We start from the raw sequence: 19,588 nt of genomic DNA on the forward strand, positions 1-19,588 counted from the left end.
TAAGGAAATAATCTGTATAATTTTAAAGGCAGTATAATGTCAAGGGTTTTGGGAAAATACAACACACGACTCATTCTTCATTTGCTTTTTTCCTCCCCCACCCCCAGGTGGAAGCTTTGCTGGCGTCTGAAGACTACGGGAAGGACTTGGCATCAGTTAACAACCTCCTGAAGAAGCACCAACTACTGGAAGCTGATATATCTGCTCATGAGGTATTGCTTTCTCTTTTAGTTTTGGAATATAAATCATAGTTAACTGGCAAATTCTGCAGGTACTGCTTCAATGCTGCAGTCATATATTGTTGAAACATGCTTTCTTAGTAAAAACTGCGGCTCGTCAACACAGAACTCTGAGCTGTGTGCAATCAGTATAGAAATGCTGATGAGCTGATGTTGTGCACGCCTCTTTCCCCCGTGCTTCCAGGATCGGCTGAAGGACCTGAACAGTCAGGCTGACAGTTTGATGACCAGCAGCGCTTTCGATACCTCCCAAGTGAAGGATAAACGTGAAACCATCAATGGGCGCTTCCAGAGGATCAAGAGCATGGCAGCTGCCCGCCGGGCGAAGCTGAACGAGTCCCATCGTTTGCATCAGTTCTTCCGTGATATGGATGATGAGGAGTCCTGGATCAAGTGCGTATTGTGGGAGTTGGAGGCCCCCGGCATGAGGCCGTGTGCTGACTGCCAGCTTGCCAGCAGTGTTCAGTCTGTAGTATGGTTTTAGAACACAAGTGTGTCTCTACAAGAAGTCACCTTTGCCTCCTAGTCAGGGAAAACTGCATTCGAGATGACTTCAGCTCCAGCTTGGGTGTGGCTTCTTATCTACAGTGCTCTTTGGTCAAACACCAGGAAGGAGAGATCTGTGCTGGAAAGAGTAACCTCTTTAGCCTTGAACCAGATAACTGGAATTTGACTCTCATCTTTTTGGGAAAGCTCACAGAAGAAATTCAGACCTTTTTCAGTCTGAAATAATACTTGTTTTTCTTGTTCTAGCCAGTTGTAGTAGTTAACCAAATGTCCTTTCCATACTGGTGTTAGCACCCTGAGGGAAGTGAACTTCACAGAAAGCATTCAAATTAGACTACTACTTTTGTGTTGTGCAAAATTAAAAATAGTAATTGGACAACAGCAGGTAAACTTTTCCAAGGGCAGCTGTCGTCTTAGAAAGAAAACAATGCAGTTATGTTCTCCTCCATAGAGAAATGATAGACCCTCTGCCTTCCCTTACCCCTTCCCCTTGAGTGTGTCAGGATCCAGCTGCTGTTTGATGGTAGCTCACACATGGCACAAAGATCTTTGTTGTGAGGAGCATTTCCTTATTTGCAATGACTTTTTTTCTTCTGTGAGATTTGATCTGTGTGAGTAATCTTCAAATTTTCTATTCCTTCTCTCGTGATTTTAGAGAGAAGAAACTGTTGGTGAGCTCAGAGGACTACGGCAGAGACCTGACTGGTGTGCAGAACCTTAGGAAAAAACACAAGCGCCTGGAAGCAGAGTTAGCTGCCCATGAGCCTGCAATCCAGGTGAATACCTCTCTCCTTACAGACTGCTCTGTAAAGAATGTCCTTCTTGTTTGCAGCAAGTATGAAAGCAAGTAATTAGTTTGTAAGCATGCAGACAGAGTGCATAAGAAGACAGCAAGTGACGCTTCATTAATTGTATGTTTCTCTGCTTTGCAGGGTGTTCTGGACACTGGCAAGAAGCTTTCAGATGATAACACAATTGGGAAGGAGGAGATACAGCAGAGGCTGGCTCAGTTTGTGGATCACTGGAAAGAGTTAAAACAATTGGCAGCTGCTCGGTGTGTGAGGCATTTCTGTAAAATGCTGTTTAAGTAGAACAGTTACATGGGACCAGGTGCACTGAATTTCAGGTTTTTAGATCTGGTTCGTTAGTCAGTAGTATCATGTAATAGCACCTGTCACTGGTGACAGGCTCTACGAAACTACTGAAAAGAGTTTTAGTGATAATGGTTCTCAACAGAAACGTGAGGGGTGGTTTTCTTTTTTGAAGTTATGCTGTGATTAATCTTTGCTTGCACCAGCTGAAAACCAGGGACTTGAAATGAATTGGCCTAAGTCCACTACCAGGATGTTTTTCTGAATGGAAGCTGCTGGGAGGGAGTCCTCCCAGTCCTTCAGTAGCTGCAGGCCTTGAGGCCTGGAAGAGGGAAGTGTGAGTGATTGTATGTTGGCTTTCAGGCTCTGTACATTCTTTGGTTTTCAGCTGCTTGTATATTTGTTTCCATCTTACATCTAAAAGCTGTAGAGTAACACTGTGGCTAATTTTACCTTTCTTTGCCCACACAGGGGGCAGCGTCTGGAGGAGTCTCTGGAGTACCAACAGTTTGTAGCAAATGTTGAAGAAGAGGAAGCATGGATCAACGAGAAAATGACATTGGTAGCCAGCGAGGACTATGGAGACACACTTGCTGCTATCCAGGTATGGAGGAAGCTGTTAGCTCTTGGGTGATTTCATTGCATCATCATTGATGAGAACCTCATGAACCTTTACTGTAACTGTTTTTTTTTTTCAGATATAGAAGTTTTTTGTTGATTTATTTTTGTTGTATTTGCAGGGCTTGCTGAAAAAACACGAAGCATTCGAGACCGATTTTACTGTCCACAAAGACAGAGTGAATGATGTTTGTGCTAATGGAGAGGATCTCATTAAAAAGGTGAGCATAAGCTGGTAAAGAAAAACTTTCAAAAGCTGCCCAGGACGTTTTCATGTCAAAATAGACTTACTCTGCTCTCAGGACTGATTTGTCATCTCTTTGAAAGAGTTCTTCTCGCAGCTGAATAAGCTATTTAACCAATTTCAGAGCTCATCTCGGGCAGTGTTGTACGTTGAGAACCAAGTCTTTTGGCTAACATCCTTGCTCTGTCACCTGCTTACTGGATGCCTTGGAAGACTGTAGGGTTTTTTTTTCCTGATTTGTAGAACAATCACCATGTGGAGAACATCACTGCTAAGATGAAGGGCCTCAAGGGCAAGGTGTCAGATCTGGAGAAAGCCGCGGCTCAGAGGAAAGCCAAACTGGATGAGAACTCTGCCTTCCTCCAGTTCAACTGGAAAGCAGATGTGGTGGAGTCGTGGATAGGTATGTTCTGTGCTGGAGCACAGTATGCTATCACAAAGAAACTGAAATGCACCTCCATTTCTCAATATCTCATGTAGCTTCTCACTTTCTGTTATAATAAGTAGACCTAAGCCCAAGAGAATGAGCAGTATTATACCTGATAGGTGCTTGTGAGTTCATTGTTAGAGCATAATTTGTAACTGAGGGAGCATTTGAGATAGAGGTGTTTTCATTTTTACAGAATTTGCTTCATTTTTCAGGTGAGAAGGAAAACAGTCTGAAGACAGATGATTATGGACGCGACCTCTCTTCTGTGCAAACACTGCTCACCAAACAGGTCAGTGCTGGTGCTGCTTCCACTTGTAAGCGATGAAGGGAATGGGTCAGCAGTTCTCTAATACAAGATTTTGGTACTTGCATTTGTTTTTATTTAACCATTCTTATATAATGTTGTATATATTTTCTATATGAAATATTTCTTTCTTAATGCTTCAGGAAACTTTTGACGCTGGACTTCAGGCTTTCCAGCAGGAGGGAATTGCAAACATCACTGCTCTGAAGGACCAGCTGCTGGCAGCCAAACATATCCAGTCAAAGGCCATTGAGGTTCGGCACGCTTCCTTGATGAAACGCTGGAATCAGCTCCTTGCTAATTCTGCAGCCAGGAAAAAGAAACTCTTGGAGGCTCAGGAGCATTTCAGAAAGGTGAGTCACCAAACCATGGGGCTACGAAAATCTGATTGCTCTCTTTGGAGGAAAGGCAGTACAACTCTTGGCACTTAGGCAGCTTTCTTATTTGCAGCTAATGATTATGGAGATCCAGGGGACTTGTCATAACAATTTTTTATATACTTGCAAGAAATGAGTAATAAAGGCAAACTATTACTTGAGCTTGTTGATTTTAGATAATCTCATACAGAATATTTGCATTACGGCATAGCGGAACTGAACAACTGGATTATTTTCTGTTTCCAAGGTCGAGGATCTCTTCCTGACTTTTGCCAAGAAGGCCTCTGCCTTCAACAGTTGGTTTGAGAACGCTGAGGAGGACCTGACGGATCCCGTGCGCTGCAATTCTCTGGAAGAAATCAAAGCCCTGCGAGAAGCCCACGACGCGTTCCGCTCGTCGCTTAGCTCTGCCCAGGCCGACTTCAACCAGCTGGCAGAGCTTGATCGCCAGATCAAGAGCTTCCGTGTCGCCTCCAACCCGTACACTTGGTTTACTATGGAGGCTCTTGAAGAAACTTGGAGGAATCTGCAGAAAATTATCAAGGCAAGTTGGAGAGCTGCTTCCATAGCTTACGACCTTTCAAGCCTGCCTTGGAATTTGTCTGCCAGATAATCAGTTCAGCAGTTTGTCACTGCACTAAAAATGGAAGTCTCTCAAATTTTGGGAGCACAGAAGAACATCCATTAGTTTGTGCTGTTGTTCAGTTTTTTGTGATCTTCCACTTGCTTTTTCTCCAAAGACAAAGCTCGTGTCCCTCACTTCCTGACTATAGAGAAGGTTTTGCATTCACGCTGTACAGCAAAGTAATGGTTGCTTCAGTTCTAATCCCCAAGGGTTTGGTTGGAATGTTCTGTATTGCGATCTTAGGTAACCTTGGTTAGGTATGGAGGATGCTGTTTGAGTCCTCAGTCTTTTGACTTCTAGAGTTGTGCTGGAACACAGTGCTGGTTTTGCTTTGTTCTAGGACAAAGCCAGTCTCGTATTTCCCTCTTTGAAATGGTTTTTGCTCGTTCTCAGGAGCGTGAATTGGAGCTGCAGAAGGAGCAGCGGAGGCAGGAAGAAAACGACAAGCTGCGCCAGGAGTTTGCTCAGCATGCTAACGCTTTCCACCAGTGGATTCAGGAGACTAGGTACAGTTTGTCTTTCCAGGAGCAACTCTTAAAGAGCTGTGCAGCTGATTGTATCCATCTTATGCCTGCTTAGTCCATCGAAGCTGTAAATGTCCCCTGCTGAAAAGCAGCTATTGAGAACTTGCTCATTTCCTGCAGCTGGGTTTTGAGGGAAGCCCCATTAGCCATGGGGAGAGGAAGCTGTGAGACACCAGGGTATAGCAGTGATCCTGCTTCTGAAATCATGTTTCTGTTGTGATTCCAGTTATCCAGGACTTGACTCTCCTGCAGTTATTCCTGACCTAGCCTGCAGGACAGCTGGTAGGGTTGGGAGCACACAGCTGGAGCAGCCTGCACGCAGTGCTCCTGGCATTTGTTAGTGCTTTCTGTGTTCACATGAGGAATCTTACTAGGACTAGTAGAGAAAGAAACCGTGGGGGGGAAAAAAAGCGAAGACTACATTGCATTGTAAACACTTGTCAGGGGGTGCTGTCTAATAATATCCATGCTGGGGGAGAGAGAGCAGATATTTAACTGCTTTAGAAATAAAAAATCTGAGGGTTGAGAATCGCAGTGAGCTGAAGAGCACGTTTCTAGAAGACAGGGGACAGTGCTGTCACAGCCAGTTCTGGTGTGTACGGGTTGTGGTTTAGAAGAGGTGAGTTCTGCTTTCATTTAATCCTGTGATTCTCTGTCTCTGTGCGTTTACAAATGGTTCTGTATGTGTCTTCATGAAATACTGAAATTTAAATATGATTTTTAACTTTTTGATGTTTACTTCCCACCCAAATCTGTCCCTCTCTTACTGTCTTGTCTCTGTCCTGCTGCCTGATGTTTGGATCTTCACATTCTACAGGACTTACCTGCTAGATGGGTTAGTATTGAATTTTATATCTTTAAAAGTACGGTGATGTGTTCTGCTCTGTCTGTGCGTGTTCTTCTGTCATTACATTGCTTGTGAAAGCCGCACTGAAACCCCTTTTATTTGAAAAGAGCAATCTAGCTGAGGTGCTCAGGAAACAAGAGTTTGGAGTGGCTAACGTTGAAACCAATAAAAAGCAAAGTTATTTCCTAGTTAAAAGCAGAGGAAGTTAGGAACGGGAAGCCACTGGCATCCCATGGGAGTGCTGCCTTCTGCTGATAGAATCATGGACCAGCTCGGGGTGAAGGGGACCTCGAGAGTCACCAGCTCCTGCCAGCAGCAGGGTACCTGCCAGCTGCTAGGTCCAAGTACTGCAGCACATTGCTCTTCCTTTTTCTGAGGGCTCGCACAAGGAAAGGCTTTTATTCTGATGAGATGCGGGAGAGGACAGAATGATCACACTCACCTGGCTTTTAAAACAGTTTCCCAATATTGAGAGATTTGCTTAGCAGAATGCATTTTCTGTTGTAACCGTTCTCGGCACGATTAAAGCCCCAAGCACTGACCGTGGTGTTCTGTGAGGGGCAAGACGTGTTCCTACAAAGAGGCTTTGAAATTATGTGTCTTAAGACTTTGTAATACACAAATGTGAACTGCCCTCTTACAGCCTGCTGGCTGACAGTGCTCTGGAGGAGGTGCTTACCCTGCAGAGATTTTATCCTTGGTGGTAGGGAACAAAACCTTCCAGCAGCAGCGCAGGGAGCTGCCCAGGTTGGCTGGCAGCTGGGTGCCTGCGGTCTGAGCTCCTTCTTAGCATCCCCAATGAGGATGCTAGTTGGTGATCTGTCAGGAAGTGGAAAGGAAACAATACAATCCTTAAGTGTCTTCAGGCTGCCGAAACCTCCGAGTGCGTCTGCCCATTTGAATTTTTCAGTATTAAAAAGCTGCAACACAATAGAAGCTTTGTAACAAGACACAGTGTAAAACATGAAGACACGCGGTACGGGCCTGGCGCAGAGGCTGTGTCAGCCCTGTGCATAGGGCTGGGAGGAGGCAGGGGCCTTTCTTACCAAGATAGGTGGCTTTTCATAATAAAAGGGTGCAATTCTTCGCAGATAACTGTGCTGCTCATGTGCTCTAATGACCGCAGTGTCTTGTGTTCTGCTGTTTCTGCCAGATGAAAACAGTTTGCCCCATTTTTGTTGTGCTGTTTAATGGAACCGAGCAGATTTTCCTGGAACGGATGTGGAATTCTCTGCTCCTTTGTAAATTGGAGTTGTAGATGAGTTCTTATGTCCAAGAACGAGCTAACAGAAAGGGGCCATTTACTGAAAGCTGCAGGGGCAGAGCTGGAGATCCCCATGCCAAGCGCTTTTGTTGGGCAAATTACCAAAGGCCACTGATGCGCAAGGCAGAGCCGGGCCTTAATTCTGCACGAGTAGGTCCCTAATGCAGACTTAGCTCAGAGAGCCCTGGGCTGCACTTGGCCCGCCTTGGTGGGAGGGAAAGCAGAGCTGCAGGGAGGCTCCAGGCAGCAGAGTGCTCCTGCAGCCAGTGTGCGTGTGTGTGCGTGTGTGTGCGTGTGTGTGTGTGTGTGTGTGTGTGCGTGTGCAGTGCTGCCTGGGACAGGGGAGCAGAATGCGGAGTTGCAAAGAAAAACGCCTTGGTGGAACCTGTAGATAAGCGAACTGCAAAACTTCATTTATCTTTTTTTATCCCAGCGTTTCTCCTTTCGGTGTGATTTGCCCCCAAATAACCAGTTAGTTTTGCGTGTGTGCAACCAGCCTTTGGGTTTGCTTGTTTCACAAGTAACGGCTTCTGTTTGCTGCAAGCGGTGATGCTGGCTTGGAGCGCGGCTCCGCTGCGGTGCCTGTGTGTGGGTGTGTTCTGTCCTCTGTTCTTCCTTCTTCTTTTTTGGAATTTACTTGGTTTCTTTTCTTCGACTAGCATAGCCTATCGTCGCGTCATTCGTGTCTATCAGTATGAAGTTGGGGATGATCTATCTGGAAGGTTTTTTTTTCCTCTTATTTTCTTACCTCACTTTGGTTTTCCAATGCACTCTTTAATTCCGAGGCTCGCTTTCCTTCCAACTAACTTTCACGGCTTGGAGGTGCTTGGAGGTGTGTTCCCCGCCGTCTCCCTCCCGTGGTTGGTTCCCAGCTTCCTGCTCAGGGCTCTGGGCGTGCGCTTCCCCCAAGGATGCGCGCTGAGCCTGGGCCTTCACCCTGCGCTGGGAAGCACCCGGCTGCTCGCTGTGTTTCTGTGGCTACAGAGCCATCCGGCGCTTGCAGTCCCCTCCTCAAAAGCACACGGGGTAGATTTCAGCGGGGCTGAAAAGCTGCAGCTGCTGACAGGACCTTACGTAGCGGTCAGAAGCGTGGTGCAGCCCTCGTGCGCGGCACCGCGTGGGCTGTGCGTGGCAGGTCGGTCAGTGCGAGCTCTCACCATCAGTGGGAGGACAGAGGTCCCTGAACGCTGCTGCTCGAGGGCCACGTAGGTTCCTTGGGGTGGGGGGGGGTCAGCAACCAGAGGCTTCCCTTCGCTGGTCCCTACAAAGCGATGCTGGGGGCAGCCCCGCACGGGGATCCTGGTGTGAGGTGGGGGCTGCGTGGAGCCGGGGCTGAGCGGAGCAGCGCTGCCTCGGTTCCTCCGGGTGCTGGGACAGGAAGGTCCCCTCTCCACCAGCCTACACAGGGGAGCTCCGGGGTTTTCTGCAGTGATTGTGCTGTACTAAGATCACATCCAAACCAAACCAGCAGTTTTCAAGAGGTCTCCTTTCCCTGTTTGATCCCCAGTAACACATCTCTATAGAGTTCCCGTCCCTTGCCAGCCAGTGCAGCCCATCTCAGGGATTCCCCCGTGGTTGGTGTGTGCGTGTGCTGAGCACGGCAGAGCAGGGTGGGACTGCACCAGTTTCTAATTTCGTGAGGCCCAGTAAAGCGGGTGCTGTGGATCTGGCATGAAGTGTGACTGCTGAGCGTGTTGCCTTTCAAATGGGGCTAGAAATTAACTGTACAAAGAAATAAGAATTAAACAAGATGTAATGTGTCTGTCTGAAATAGCGAGTCAGAACAAATGAAACACAAACCCAGCGCTGAAATATTTGCAGAGCAATACTGCTGTAAGGATTTTGAAGGAAGGACTGTTAATTTCAAGCCCCACCTGCCATTTTTCATGGGAGGAGTACTGTGTCTCACTGTAATTCTGTACCTAGGTCTTGTATGGTGGAGGAGTCGGGAACACTGGAATCCCAGCTGGAAGCTACTAAAGTAAGCATTGCTCATAGAATCATGTAGTTTTCTTTTTTTTTTTTTCCTCCTAGATGAGTGTTCATTTTAAGGTTGGTTGTTGTTGTTTTGGTTTTTGCACTCCTTGACTTCCTCCTCTCTCGCTCCTACCAGCGCAAGCACCAGGAGATCCGGGCTATGAGGAGCCAGCTGAAGAAAATCGAGGACCTTGGAGCAGCCATGGAAGAGGCACTTATCTTGGACAACAAATACACAGAGCACAGCACCGTGGGGCTGGCACAGCAGTGGGACCAGCTTGACCAGCTGGGAATGAGAATGCAGCACAATCTGGAGCAGCAGATTCAAGCTCGGTACTACCTACCCGGTGTGCGGTGTGCCTGGCCTGGGGGGGAGGTGAACGGTAACACGCTGCTCCCTGTCTGAAAGCAAACCTGGTGCAGTCAGTGCTGAGTCTCTCCTGTCTTCTGCCCCATGTGTGGCAGCGTAGAGCTCCTGAACCCCCAACATTTCCCAGCTCTCTTCAGAGGGATGAAGCTAGCATGTTTTGGAATAGTTCCTGTTGGCCATTAGCAGTGATGTCTTGGGGGAGCTGATGTGTTCTGCTGTGATGATGCCGTGCATCGTCTGCTCACTTGTCCTCAGCTGACGCACACTGCAGGTTTGGGGCAGATGGACTCCACTGGAGTTCTGCAGTTTGGAAACTGTTCATTAGCTTTGCTTCTTCCCTTTCAGAAACACAACTGGAGTCACAGAGGAGGCCCTGAAGGAGTTCAGCATGATGTTCAAGTGAGTTGCAGGGGAAGCATGCCAGAGGAATACTCGGGAGATATTTCTGGCACGTGGATGGCCCCCGTTCACAGGATTCTCTGGCTGTTCTGTTTGCAGCTCCTTTATCGCCTGCCCAATTCCGTACTGAGCTGCTCTGATCTCTGCCAGATGGCAAGAGCCTCCAGATACACCCAGTGCTGGCTGGATGCACCACAGCCATGAGAGCCTTTGCTGGGCACGCTCACTGGTGGGCAGTTGAGTAGGAACCAAGAGTGAATTCCAGCTGGGGATACAGCCACCCTTTGGTGTTTTTTAAGCAAAGTAAAGAATTTGTGTTTACATTTTGTTAGGTAGGAAATGTCCATGAGTTCAAGCTCACTTGTCCAGACCACTGGACTGGCCATAAGGTTCCCATAAGGTTCTCATTTCCAGCCCGCTGTGTAACTCTGAGATGCTCAACAACTTCACGCTTAGGAATGTGGGTTTTGTGTTTTTTAGGCACTTTGACAAGGACAAATCTGGCCGTCTTAACCACCAGGAGTTCAAGTCTTGCTTGCGCTCCCTTGGCTATGACCTGCCCATGGTTGAGGAAGGGGAGCCCGACCCCGAATTTGAGTCCATTCTTGACACCGTTGATCCCAACAGGTACGTGCGTTGGACCTCCTGCTTTTCTGTTGCAGAGTATTTTATCGGCACCTTTTGGGGGGGTTATCTGGAAAGGCTCTTAGAGGCCAAGAACTTTGCTTTCTCTGGGGTTGTTTTCACAGTAATTCATGTTTAAAAAAAAAAAAAAATGTTCTCATGAAGGTAAGAATGGCATTGATCAAGAAGATACGTCGCTTTGACAATGGTCTGGGGTTGATGCAGCCTCCTGCATCGAGGCTTTCACTGCTCCCAGAAGAGTGGGAGCCCTTCTGTCGGGGCGCTGTGGTAGAGCACACAGCAGTGCTCACGTGCTGCCTGTTTCACCGGCAGGGATGGCCACGTCTCGCTGCAGGAGTACATGGCGTTCATGATCAGCAGGGAAACAGAGAACGTGAAATCCAGCGAGGAGATTGAGAGTGCTTTCCGTGCCCTCAGCTCAGAGGGGAAGCCTTACGTGACCAAGGAGGAGCTCTACCAGGTGAGTGCCACTTGTGGCCCACGAGAAGGCAGCAGGTGGAGGCGTTCTGGTCATGGCTTGATAACAAAAACAGCACTAATGACTTGGGAGTTCCTGTCACCGTAGTTGAGCCAGTTCTGAACCTGCAGAGGTAACCCCTGCAGCAAATGAAGAAGTCACAGTAACAGCTCTGTCCATCCGCTTTCTTGGCTCTATAGAGAAGGAAGAAAAGTTTTAACTGCCAAAGGATTTACTCGAGTAAAACAAGAGCTGCTCCAAAGCCTGGGTGCATTTACTCACAGAAGCTTGTACTTTCCTTTAATCGTGTGGGAGACTAGAGGGAGGTGCTTCTCCAAACAGTGATTTGAAGGAGAAACTTGAGTCTGTGCTTAGACACCGAGAACATCTCCTCTCTCCCACTGCCCTGCCAAGACAGCAAGTTTTTCCTGTCGGAATCAGTTGGCAGGAAATTAAAGGGGTTGCTCTTCTTCCTTGTATTTGTTACCTGTTCTGTCTTCTCTGTGGTGGGAGCTGCAGGTCAGACCTCCCAGCCTGGAACCAAACAGTGCAAACAAGCAGCTCCTTTCCATGCCACGTGTAGTTCTGGAGCTCTGGCTTCTCCTCCCAGCTGTGCCCCCAGGAAGGGGGGGCTGCTGCTCAGTGCCCCGCCTGCAGCCCCAGAGCACCCATCCCCACCTTCCCTGTCTTTATCTTTCAGAACCTGACCCGGGAACAAGCCGACTACTGCATTTCTCACATGAAGCCCTACATGGATGGCAAGGGCAGGGAACTTCCTTCTGCCTACGACTACATAGAATTTACACGTTCACTCTTTGTGAATTGATACAAAACACTAGTACCAAAAGATACAAAGAACACGCTCACGTTTGCTGACTATAAGCTCTGCATGTGTCTCTCTCTGTGCTCTACAATAATCAATGTTACTTTATGATGTAACCTTAAACTGCTTAGCTTAAAACTCTTAGGGAAGATGAACATATTGCAGTGTGCTTCAATAAAAGTTACTGGTCGAACCACATCATCTTGTTTAATGGTTAAATGCAAATCTAACCGTCACGTGGATGAAACTCCAGCTGTGGTCACAGCTAGGTGTGTTTTTGGGCCAGAACAGGGAGAAGCTGAAGGGGCAGCTCTTCCCTGAGTCAGAGCAGTGAGGAGCTCCCCCAGCTGCTGTGCTGCTGTTTCAGTCTGTGAGCTCGCTTGCCAGCTGCTCCAGGTGCTTCATTTCCCTGGGCCCCTGCTCGGTGAAGTCAGAGCTCAGCTGCCAGACTTTGACCGTTCCAGCAGCATCCCCTGCTGCCAAGAGCTGAGTTTGCTTGGTGTTAAATTCTAAGCAGTACACGGGGCATTCGTCCTCGGCCTGCTTTATGGAAGCAGCGGGCTTCTGGGAGCTCTTCTCAAAGTCAAACAGGTGCACATCTCCTACAAAACAGAAACACTTCTTACAGCTGTACAGTAACAGGCTTTATGTGCAGAATATTACCTACTTGGGCTGGCTCTTCCCTGGGCTGGAGTCTGCACTCTGACAGATGCCATCACTGTAAGACAGCGCACGTTTATTCTGCTGTCAGAGACCTGAAGGCAGCTGGCAGGATTCTGTGGAATCTCCATTCCGAAACTCAAAAGAATTTGGGAAATTTTCTGAGGAAGAAGTTCTTGCTTACTCTTAGCTCTAGAAGTAAATGGCAAAGGCCAGGAAGCTGGAGGGAAGTTCTAGCCTCAGTAACTGCTGTGTTACATCCCTGCAGGCTGCTGCAGCCATAGCTTTAAAGGTAGGACTGAAAATAAAGAACTGCTACTGCCATTATCTTGGTAGATTTCAAAATGGCTCCACTGTACTAATTGTGCAGTACAAGCAATGGTTATTGCTTTCTGCTTGTGGGATGTGATAATCAGAACTGACTTGTATTAATTAATAGCACAGAATCTTAATTTTCAGTCTGAGAACAGGCAGCTCCAGTCACTTGCCTTCTCCCGAAGCAGCTGCAAAGACCAGAGGTCGGACAGGAGACCAGCGAACACAGAAGAGGTATTTCGTAGACAGCTGGAGAGAAACGAGGGGTTGTGTCTGCAGCATGGAGTGCAGGTGGACTTGTCCGTCAGTCCCACAGCTCAGAAAGAGATTCCTGGGTGGAGGGGGGTGCAGGAAACAAATGTCACGGGGTTTACTGCTAAAGATACAGAACAACACTCACTCAAGGAGCACAATCTCAGGCACTGTTCCTGTTCTGTCAGTATCTGCTTGTTTCCTAAAGCAGCAATTTCCAAGCTGTGCTCTGGGACACGGTCTGTGGAGCCACAGCTTTGTCAGTGCTCTCAATTAAGTTTAATGAGGGCTCACGCTGCCCACTGAGCACGGTGGGTTGCGGGCCAGAGATGCCTGAGAACTGCTGAGCCAGAGCCGGGCCGTGTTAGCGCTGCTTGTCTCATGCAGCCCTGGCTGGCAGCACGGCCCATGGAGAGATGGTGCGGGGCCTCTCCCGGGGGTGGTGGGTGAACAGCGGGCAGGGATGGAGCTGCTCACTGAAATTCAGGCAGCTGCTGGTGAGCTGGGACGGGCAGGTCCCTTCTGCACTAACTCAGTCAATAACTATTTTCAGGTGTTTTCCCTCAACTTCAAATTGCTCTTTAGTATTCTGGGATGACCTAAGGAAGGTGCTAACGTTCCAAATGGCTGGAGTGCAAATGCTATTTTGTTTTACTCGGGCACTGACCACAAGCAGCGTAGCTGAGCGTGCAGCTTCACCAACGCCAATGGGCAGCGGTTCTCCCACAAGAGGAAGTCAGTTAGGTTCCGAGTGCTAGGCAAGATTTGTTTGGAACTTGCACATTAACAAAACTCCAATGTTGTTACCTAGCTCTAAATGTGCATTTTTCAAGCAACTTGTAACTAATGTGCAGCACTGGTGTTTGTGTACAGCTCTTGCCTGTGGAAGGGGGAGCAGCTGACGGAGTACACGGGCCCACTGTGTGGGGAGAAGGCGAGCTCTGCTGGTGCTCTGAGGGGAACAGACCCTCGTGTCCGCCGGGGAGCTGGAGTCTCTGCTGCAGTGGAGCACTTGAGCAAGTAGCCGCCTTCCACACCAACAACGAACACGTGGGGATCGAAGTGTGAAAAAGAGAGCGATGTCACACCTACAGCCGCCTCTCCCCACACGAGCTGGGAGAAAAACAGACACGTGGTGTAAGAGATGGGGGCTTCTGCTACGTGCACACAGAGCAGCAGCAGCCAGCCCGTCACGGACCAAAGGAGTTGTTCTCTGCACAGCCTGTACCAGCTATGATGGTCATAGTACTGCTCAGCCTTCAAGCCCTGCAGTATCCACCTACAGTGGGATCTGTGTGAATTACTAGTGCTGTAAGCAAGTTCTCTTCTTGGTCCTGGCAACTTTAGATCATGGCAAAATCTCAGCTGCTGCCAGCCTCCCAAGGAATGAGTTTCACTGTGGGAGTGAGATGAGATCGGGGGTTACTCTGTGTTCAGAAGGAGCTTTTCCTGGTCCTTCTTCTGTGACAGGCTAGGCCTCCAATCCGGCCTCTAGAGCCAGAGCACAGTTGTCAGACAAGCTCATGAACTCACCTTCTTCAGCTGAGCACTGCGAGGGACCTGCTGAGCCACCAGGGCAAATCCTTCAGCCACAGCCAGCCGCCCGTCTCGCTCCTCCCTCCACACCAGGATCTTGCCGTCCGTCGACGCACTCAGCAGCTGGATGTGATTTCCATGCTTGGCATCAGGCAGCCAGTGAACCTGTTCCAAAGGAGCCGAGCTCCGGGTGAGGGGGCTGTCAGCACTGGACCCCCAGGCTCAGCAGGCCCTTGTCCTGCCAGACAAGGCGAGGAGCAGACACAGAGGTGCTAAGGAGAGAAATGATCTCAGGTGTTCAGGGCTGAATTCTGGCTTCCAGGTTTCACCTGTTGTTATTTTTGAGCTCAGGTATTTATAGCACTTCCACTCTGCTGTAAATAAATGCATTTTCCTAACTTTCAGATGAGAAAATGCACAGACTGTTCAAGGAAACAGTGCCCCAGAGGAACCAAGAAAACCACTAGGAAGCCAAACTGCCTGGCAGATTGTGCCCCTTCATGGAACTTTAAGCTTCCACCTAAGATCAGTGGTACTACTTAATTGCTGGCATAATCTGCACCAAGAAACAGTTGCAGCATAGGAACAGGCCTGCTCCTTTATCCTGAACAAGAAGTTATTTTACAGGGAAAGCATCCAGTTCAGCATGTGCCAGTTCTGTATTATTTCTGGGGAACAACGGTAAATGAAAGGAGAACGTAGCAGCTGAAATAGAGCAGTTTGTCTGAGAGCTTCAGGTAAAGCGCTAACAAGGTAAGAAATGAAGGGATAAAATCGAGCTCTGGCAGCTCTCTTCTCCCCCAGCTGTGTCTATTGTGAAAGCTCTCTCACCTGATAAACGGGATCAGCGTGAGCGTCATCCGTCATCCCTGTCCTCCAGACCAAGGGGTCTTCTGCTTTGCTGGTATCCCACACCACTGTTTCCCCACTGAACAGACCACCTGCAAGGAAAGAGGGAACAATGAAACCTGCTGTTACTGTCACAGAATTGGAGTAACTTCTGTCATCGCTATAGTGTATGAGCAGAGCCCCCAGAAGAGCCATCCCCAAGAAGGAAGAGGGGCACATGCATAAATAAAGCTCTGGTGGAAATGGGCCAACAGCTTCAGAGGACCGGGAGCCACACTGAGGGCACCTTCAGCTCTGGTTTAAGAGAATACGTCTCTGCTGAAGTAAGTACACACATCCTGCTGGCAACTAGGGCTGGATTTGCCTCTGTCACCTCTCTGAGATCTCTCTCTGTTATAAAGGTAGATGCTGTTGAAAAACGTAAGTACCAATTCCTAGCTCAGAATTAACAGTGCACTCAGTCTTGGTGAGCATTAGTCCCTTCACTTGTGGAGCTGCAATGCCATTGCTTTTGCAAGAAATCTCAGGCTGAGGTAAGAGAGAAAAATGATCCAAGTTAAAGAAATAAGGGTACATTTCCAATAATATCTAACCTACCAGCTATGAGTGAAGGCTGGGAGGGATGGAAGGCCAGGCACATGACAGAACTGGGAGCATCCACCACGAGGTCAGGGCGTTGTGGATCCAGCCTTCTTCTGTCCAGATTCCAGGTGCAAACATAGGATTTCTCTGCGCTCCAGTCCCCATCGTTCAGCCTGATGAAGAGAAAGCTACAGCGTATCGTGCCTGACACACAGCAATCCCAGCTCAAGCAGAGCTCTGGTGTGTCCCGGTCATCATTTGTACACGTGCTGCTTCGTGGCTAGAAGGAAAACTGAAATCAAGGGATCGTGAAATGATGGAACTTCCCTGCACGTTAGTATACGCAGAGCACATTTCAGCACACCGACTGCACAAAGCGCCTGCCAGGAAACCCCATACAATTCACTATTCCCGGATCTATTAACCATTCACATGCTGGGAACAGTCTAAGGAGCACACACTGAAAGGTCCTATGAATATCTGGGGGTGAAAACCCAACAGATCACATTGCGGCTGATTTGCAAACAGGTTGATTTGCAAGCCAGGTTTCTTCAAACAAGCACCTGAAGAACCAGGGTCTGAGAAAAGACAGCAGTCCCTGTGCTTTCTTCATTATTTCCAGCTGATTCTCTCACTGCATGCTTACCAAAACGTAACCCCTTCAGACAGGAGAAGAACACACCCTAAATGCTGCCTGCTGCAAGCCACCTGCCCGTAGCAGACATACCAGGACACCTGCATGCTTACCCCCAGCAAGCAGCTGGCATGCAATGCATTTTCCGAAGGTAAAGGTTTCTACAGGGAGCGTACTATGAGGTGGCACGTGCGAGACGCTGTGCAGACACGTGAGGGTAATGGCAAACAGCTCGGAGGGAAGCGCTGACAGAGGCTCCTCTCGCAGAAGCTCCAGGTGTTCTGTTGGTAGCACCACGCTGCCCAGCCTCACTACCACGAGATGGCCGAGGGCAGAACAGCGAGCGGCCAGGACAGGAAGCAATTGTTTGAGCCTGACTTCTGCCTTTCCCCGATGTTCTTAATTCTTTAATTGAAAGAGATACTGAGCAAACAGAAGGAGGAAATTTTCAGAGAGTGCACAGCTGAGCTGTGGAATTCCTCATTAAAGGAGGTGGTAGAGGCTAAAAGTTTAAGACAGGCTGCACAAGTTCACAGAAGGGAATTCTACTGCAGGTAACCACAGACCTAGCAACCACATTCTAATCTGAAAATAGCTGTCACCTAACTGGGAGCTCACCCAAACTGGGAGAGCAGAAGGGGCAAGGAACATACAGGTCGGCCCGGTTTTACTCTTCCCTGTACGTTCACTGCTGGATGCACTTTTTGCTAGGGCTTTAAATCCAAGGAAACCATAATAGAAAGAAAACTGAGTAAGGGCAACATAAAGGCATAGAAAGGAGACACTGTTAGAGGTCATTGGATTAGATGAATGTTCTGCCCCGCTCTCATTTCAGAGATCCTCAAATGTTTGTTTGGGTGCCAGGTTCATCCACGGTGCAAAGAGACCTCATTAAAACAGCATGAACTGCAATGAATAAAGCACGTGCTTTGAAACCTCACCTACATATATCTGCGAGTGTGCTTGCTCTTTGCTTTTTTTTCAAACAGAATCCATCTGGAAACGATTCCGTAAGAGTATATATATCCATTTTATAAGGAAAAAAAGTAGAAGAAATAAAAGCCGTAATTTAAGACAGCCCTGAGTTTTGTTTTCTTTGAACGTGGGTTTTTTTTTTTTTTTTAACACAACCAAGGTACGTTTCTATGTAGTTTATGACTGCAGAGCAAGTGAACATATGTACAACTCAAGTCAGTCCAAAATGTCACAGGAACATCAGGTGTGCTCCCAGATCCATGCAGATACTCACCGGCCGTAGGAGCATGCTACAACCGATCCCGTTGCATTCCACGAGACACCAGTAACCTGCAGGTGTTGATCCTGAGCCTCTGGGTATGACAATGTATGCAAACACAACACCTGGAAGAGATTAAATTAAAGCAATCGTTTCTGAACATGAAGACCTGAGATCTGTGCATGCCCTGGATGCAATCACACGGTCTTACTGCAGGATTCCCCAGTGCCAATGCACCTGATAGGCATATGTGAAAAAAGAAGGTGAATTCCTACTGGAATAAAATAAATTATTAAAAAAAAAAGCCCATGACCCCACCAAACCAACCGTCTCTTCACAATTACCTCCCTCAGACCACACAGCTCAGGGTGTGCAGGGACGCAGTGCTGGGCTTTATCACAGCCCTCAGCACCGTCCCAGCACTCACGGAGCTTCACAAGAAATGGTTTGGAAACGAGCGTACCAACATGTACCGACAAGATACAAGCTGCTCCCACTCTCCAACACCGTACACTAAGCAAATATAATCTAAATAGGAAGAGCTGCCAAATCGCTGACTTCAGCTGTTCCTAGACTGCCGGCCTGGCACGTTCTGAAGAGGCTCCTGGAAGCTGAGGACACGCCAGCACCGCCAGCAGCTTCCCTCTCACAAAGCTGCTGCAACACAGCCACCAGCAGGAAGAACTGTTTGACCGAGCAGGAGCAGGCTGCAAGCAAAGGGGAAAGCTGCAGGAAAAAAAAAACTCCGCCAAACCCTAGGGATTTCTAGTTCTTAGAATCTGGCAAGGACAGTCACAGCAGTACGAAACAGCACCAAGGGGTCAGAGCCACCACCAGCAGCTCTCCCAGGTAATGACAAGGATCTGAGCGCTGTCAGCTTACTGTTCTGTTCTGATCGGTCCAGTTCACATCAAAGCCATCGAAGGCACGACTTGTCAAGTTCTTGTTCAGCTCTTTGGTAACGACCTCCTCCACCCTCCGGAGGAATGCCACAAGGCCGCTGTCATCGACGCGGGCTCCGTGCTGGCCGCCTGGCACAGCACCCACGCTCGGATCCGTCTGCACAGCGGCATCTCTGCCGCTCCGTGACTGCACCGCAGCCTCTGCCGTTGCAATTTCCCCGGTCTGGCAGCTTTTCTGGTAAAGGAAGACGGTCTCTATGAGCCAAACAGACCCAGAGCGCCACACGGAGCCTTCCCCCTCTGCCCCGGCACCCCACACACGCGGGCACACGGTACAGGCGGAGCGCGCTGCAGCACCCGGTGCTGGTGCCGCGGCCCAGGGGCGCCGGGCAGCGCCGGGCAGTGCCGGGCAGCGAGCCGTGCAGCGCGGGGCTGCGGGAGCCGCAAGGATCGGGCAGTGCCGCTCAGCGATGCGCACGGGGCTCTCCCACGACCTGCGCGTGCCCCTTTGCAGGAGGGCTTCGCTGTGTGGCTGCGCGGGGCAGCTCAGGCGCACGCCGGCGCGGATAGGACGCGGGTGTCCCTCAGCGCAGGGCAGGAGGGCGGGAAGGAGCCGCCGCCCCGCACAGCGCCCAGCCGCTCCGGCCGGGCCCCTCCCTGCGGTATAAGAGCGCGGAGCGAGGCCAGGGCGGTCCCGATCCCTCACCGCCTCGCAGCGCGCGTTCCGGGCGCTCCTCCACAGCGAGAGCACAGCGGCGCCGGGCGCCGTCTCGTCCGCGAACATGGCGGCGGCGGCGGCGGCGGCGGCGGGAGGGGTCGCGGCCGCCAGAGCTGCCGCCCCGCGCCCGCCGGTTGCCATGGGGACGGGAGAGGCGCTGCGGGA

General features: G+C 49.4%; 2 protein-coding genes across 9 annotated transcripts in view; one reads left to right on the forward strand and one right to left on the reverse strand.

Moving 5' to 3' along the window:
* The window catches only part of SPTAN1 (spectrin alpha, non-erythrocytic 1), a 46,544-nt gene extending 34,605 nt beyond the window's left edge, over positions 1-11,939 (forward strand). For 5 of the 8 annotated variants that reach the window (XM_021414313.1, XM_021414309.1, XM_021414311.1 and 2 more), the window contains 18 exons: positions 108-212; positions 424-632; positions 1,402-1,522; positions 1,679-1,800; positions 2,309-2,441; positions 2,578-2,676; positions 2,943-3,102; positions 3,342-3,418; positions 3,577-3,786; positions 4,058-4,354; positions 4,829-4,941; positions 5,777-5,794; positions 8,997-9,051; positions 9,184-9,380; positions 9,763-9,816; positions 10,297-10,443; positions 10,774-10,921; positions 11,619-11,939. In XM_021414313.1, coding sequence (XP_021269988.1) covers positions 108-212; positions 424-632; positions 1,402-1,522; positions 1,679-1,800; positions 2,309-2,441; positions 2,578-2,676; positions 2,943-3,102; positions 3,342-3,418; positions 3,577-3,786; positions 4,058-4,354; positions 4,829-4,941; positions 5,777-5,794; positions 8,997-9,051; positions 9,184-9,380; positions 9,763-9,816; positions 10,297-10,443; positions 10,774-10,921; positions 11,619-11,744 — 2,391 coding nt within the window. In that variant the 3' untranslated portion in view covers positions 11,745-11,939. The remainder of the gene's footprint in view (positions 1-107; positions 213-423; positions 633-1,401; positions 1,523-1,678; positions 1,801-2,308; positions 2,442-2,577; positions 2,677-2,942; positions 3,103-3,341; positions 3,419-3,576; positions 3,787-4,057; positions 4,355-4,828; positions 4,942-5,776; positions 5,795-8,996; positions 9,052-9,183; positions 9,381-9,762; positions 9,817-10,296; positions 10,444-10,773; positions 10,922-11,618) is intronic. The other 3 variants (XM_021414314.1, XM_021414317.1, XM_021414310.1) reach the window with 2 other exon arrangements.
* On the reverse strand, positions 11,930-19,579 carry WDR34 (WD repeat domain 34). The gene is made up of 9 exons (XM_021414343.1): positions 19,412-19,579; positions 18,686-18,940; positions 17,819-17,928; positions 15,951-16,108; positions 15,336-15,445; positions 14,502-14,669; positions 13,849-14,081; positions 12,890-13,047; positions 11,930-12,343 (listed from the first exon to the last, which is right to left on the reverse strand). Exons 1-9 carry the CDS (start codon positions 19,562-19,564, stop codon positions 12,105-12,107), a joined length of 1,584 nt encoding a protein of 527 aa, XP_021270018.1. The 5' UTR covers positions 19,565-19,579; the 3' UTR covers positions 11,930-12,104.

The sequence above is a fragment of the Numida meleagris genome, chromosome 16 (genome assembly GCF_002078875.1).
Source record: "Numida meleagris isolate 19003 breed g44 Domestic line chromosome 16, NumMel1.0, whole genome shotgun sequence".
NCBI lineage: Eukaryota > Metazoa > Chordata > Aves > Galliformes > Numididae > Numida > Numida meleagris.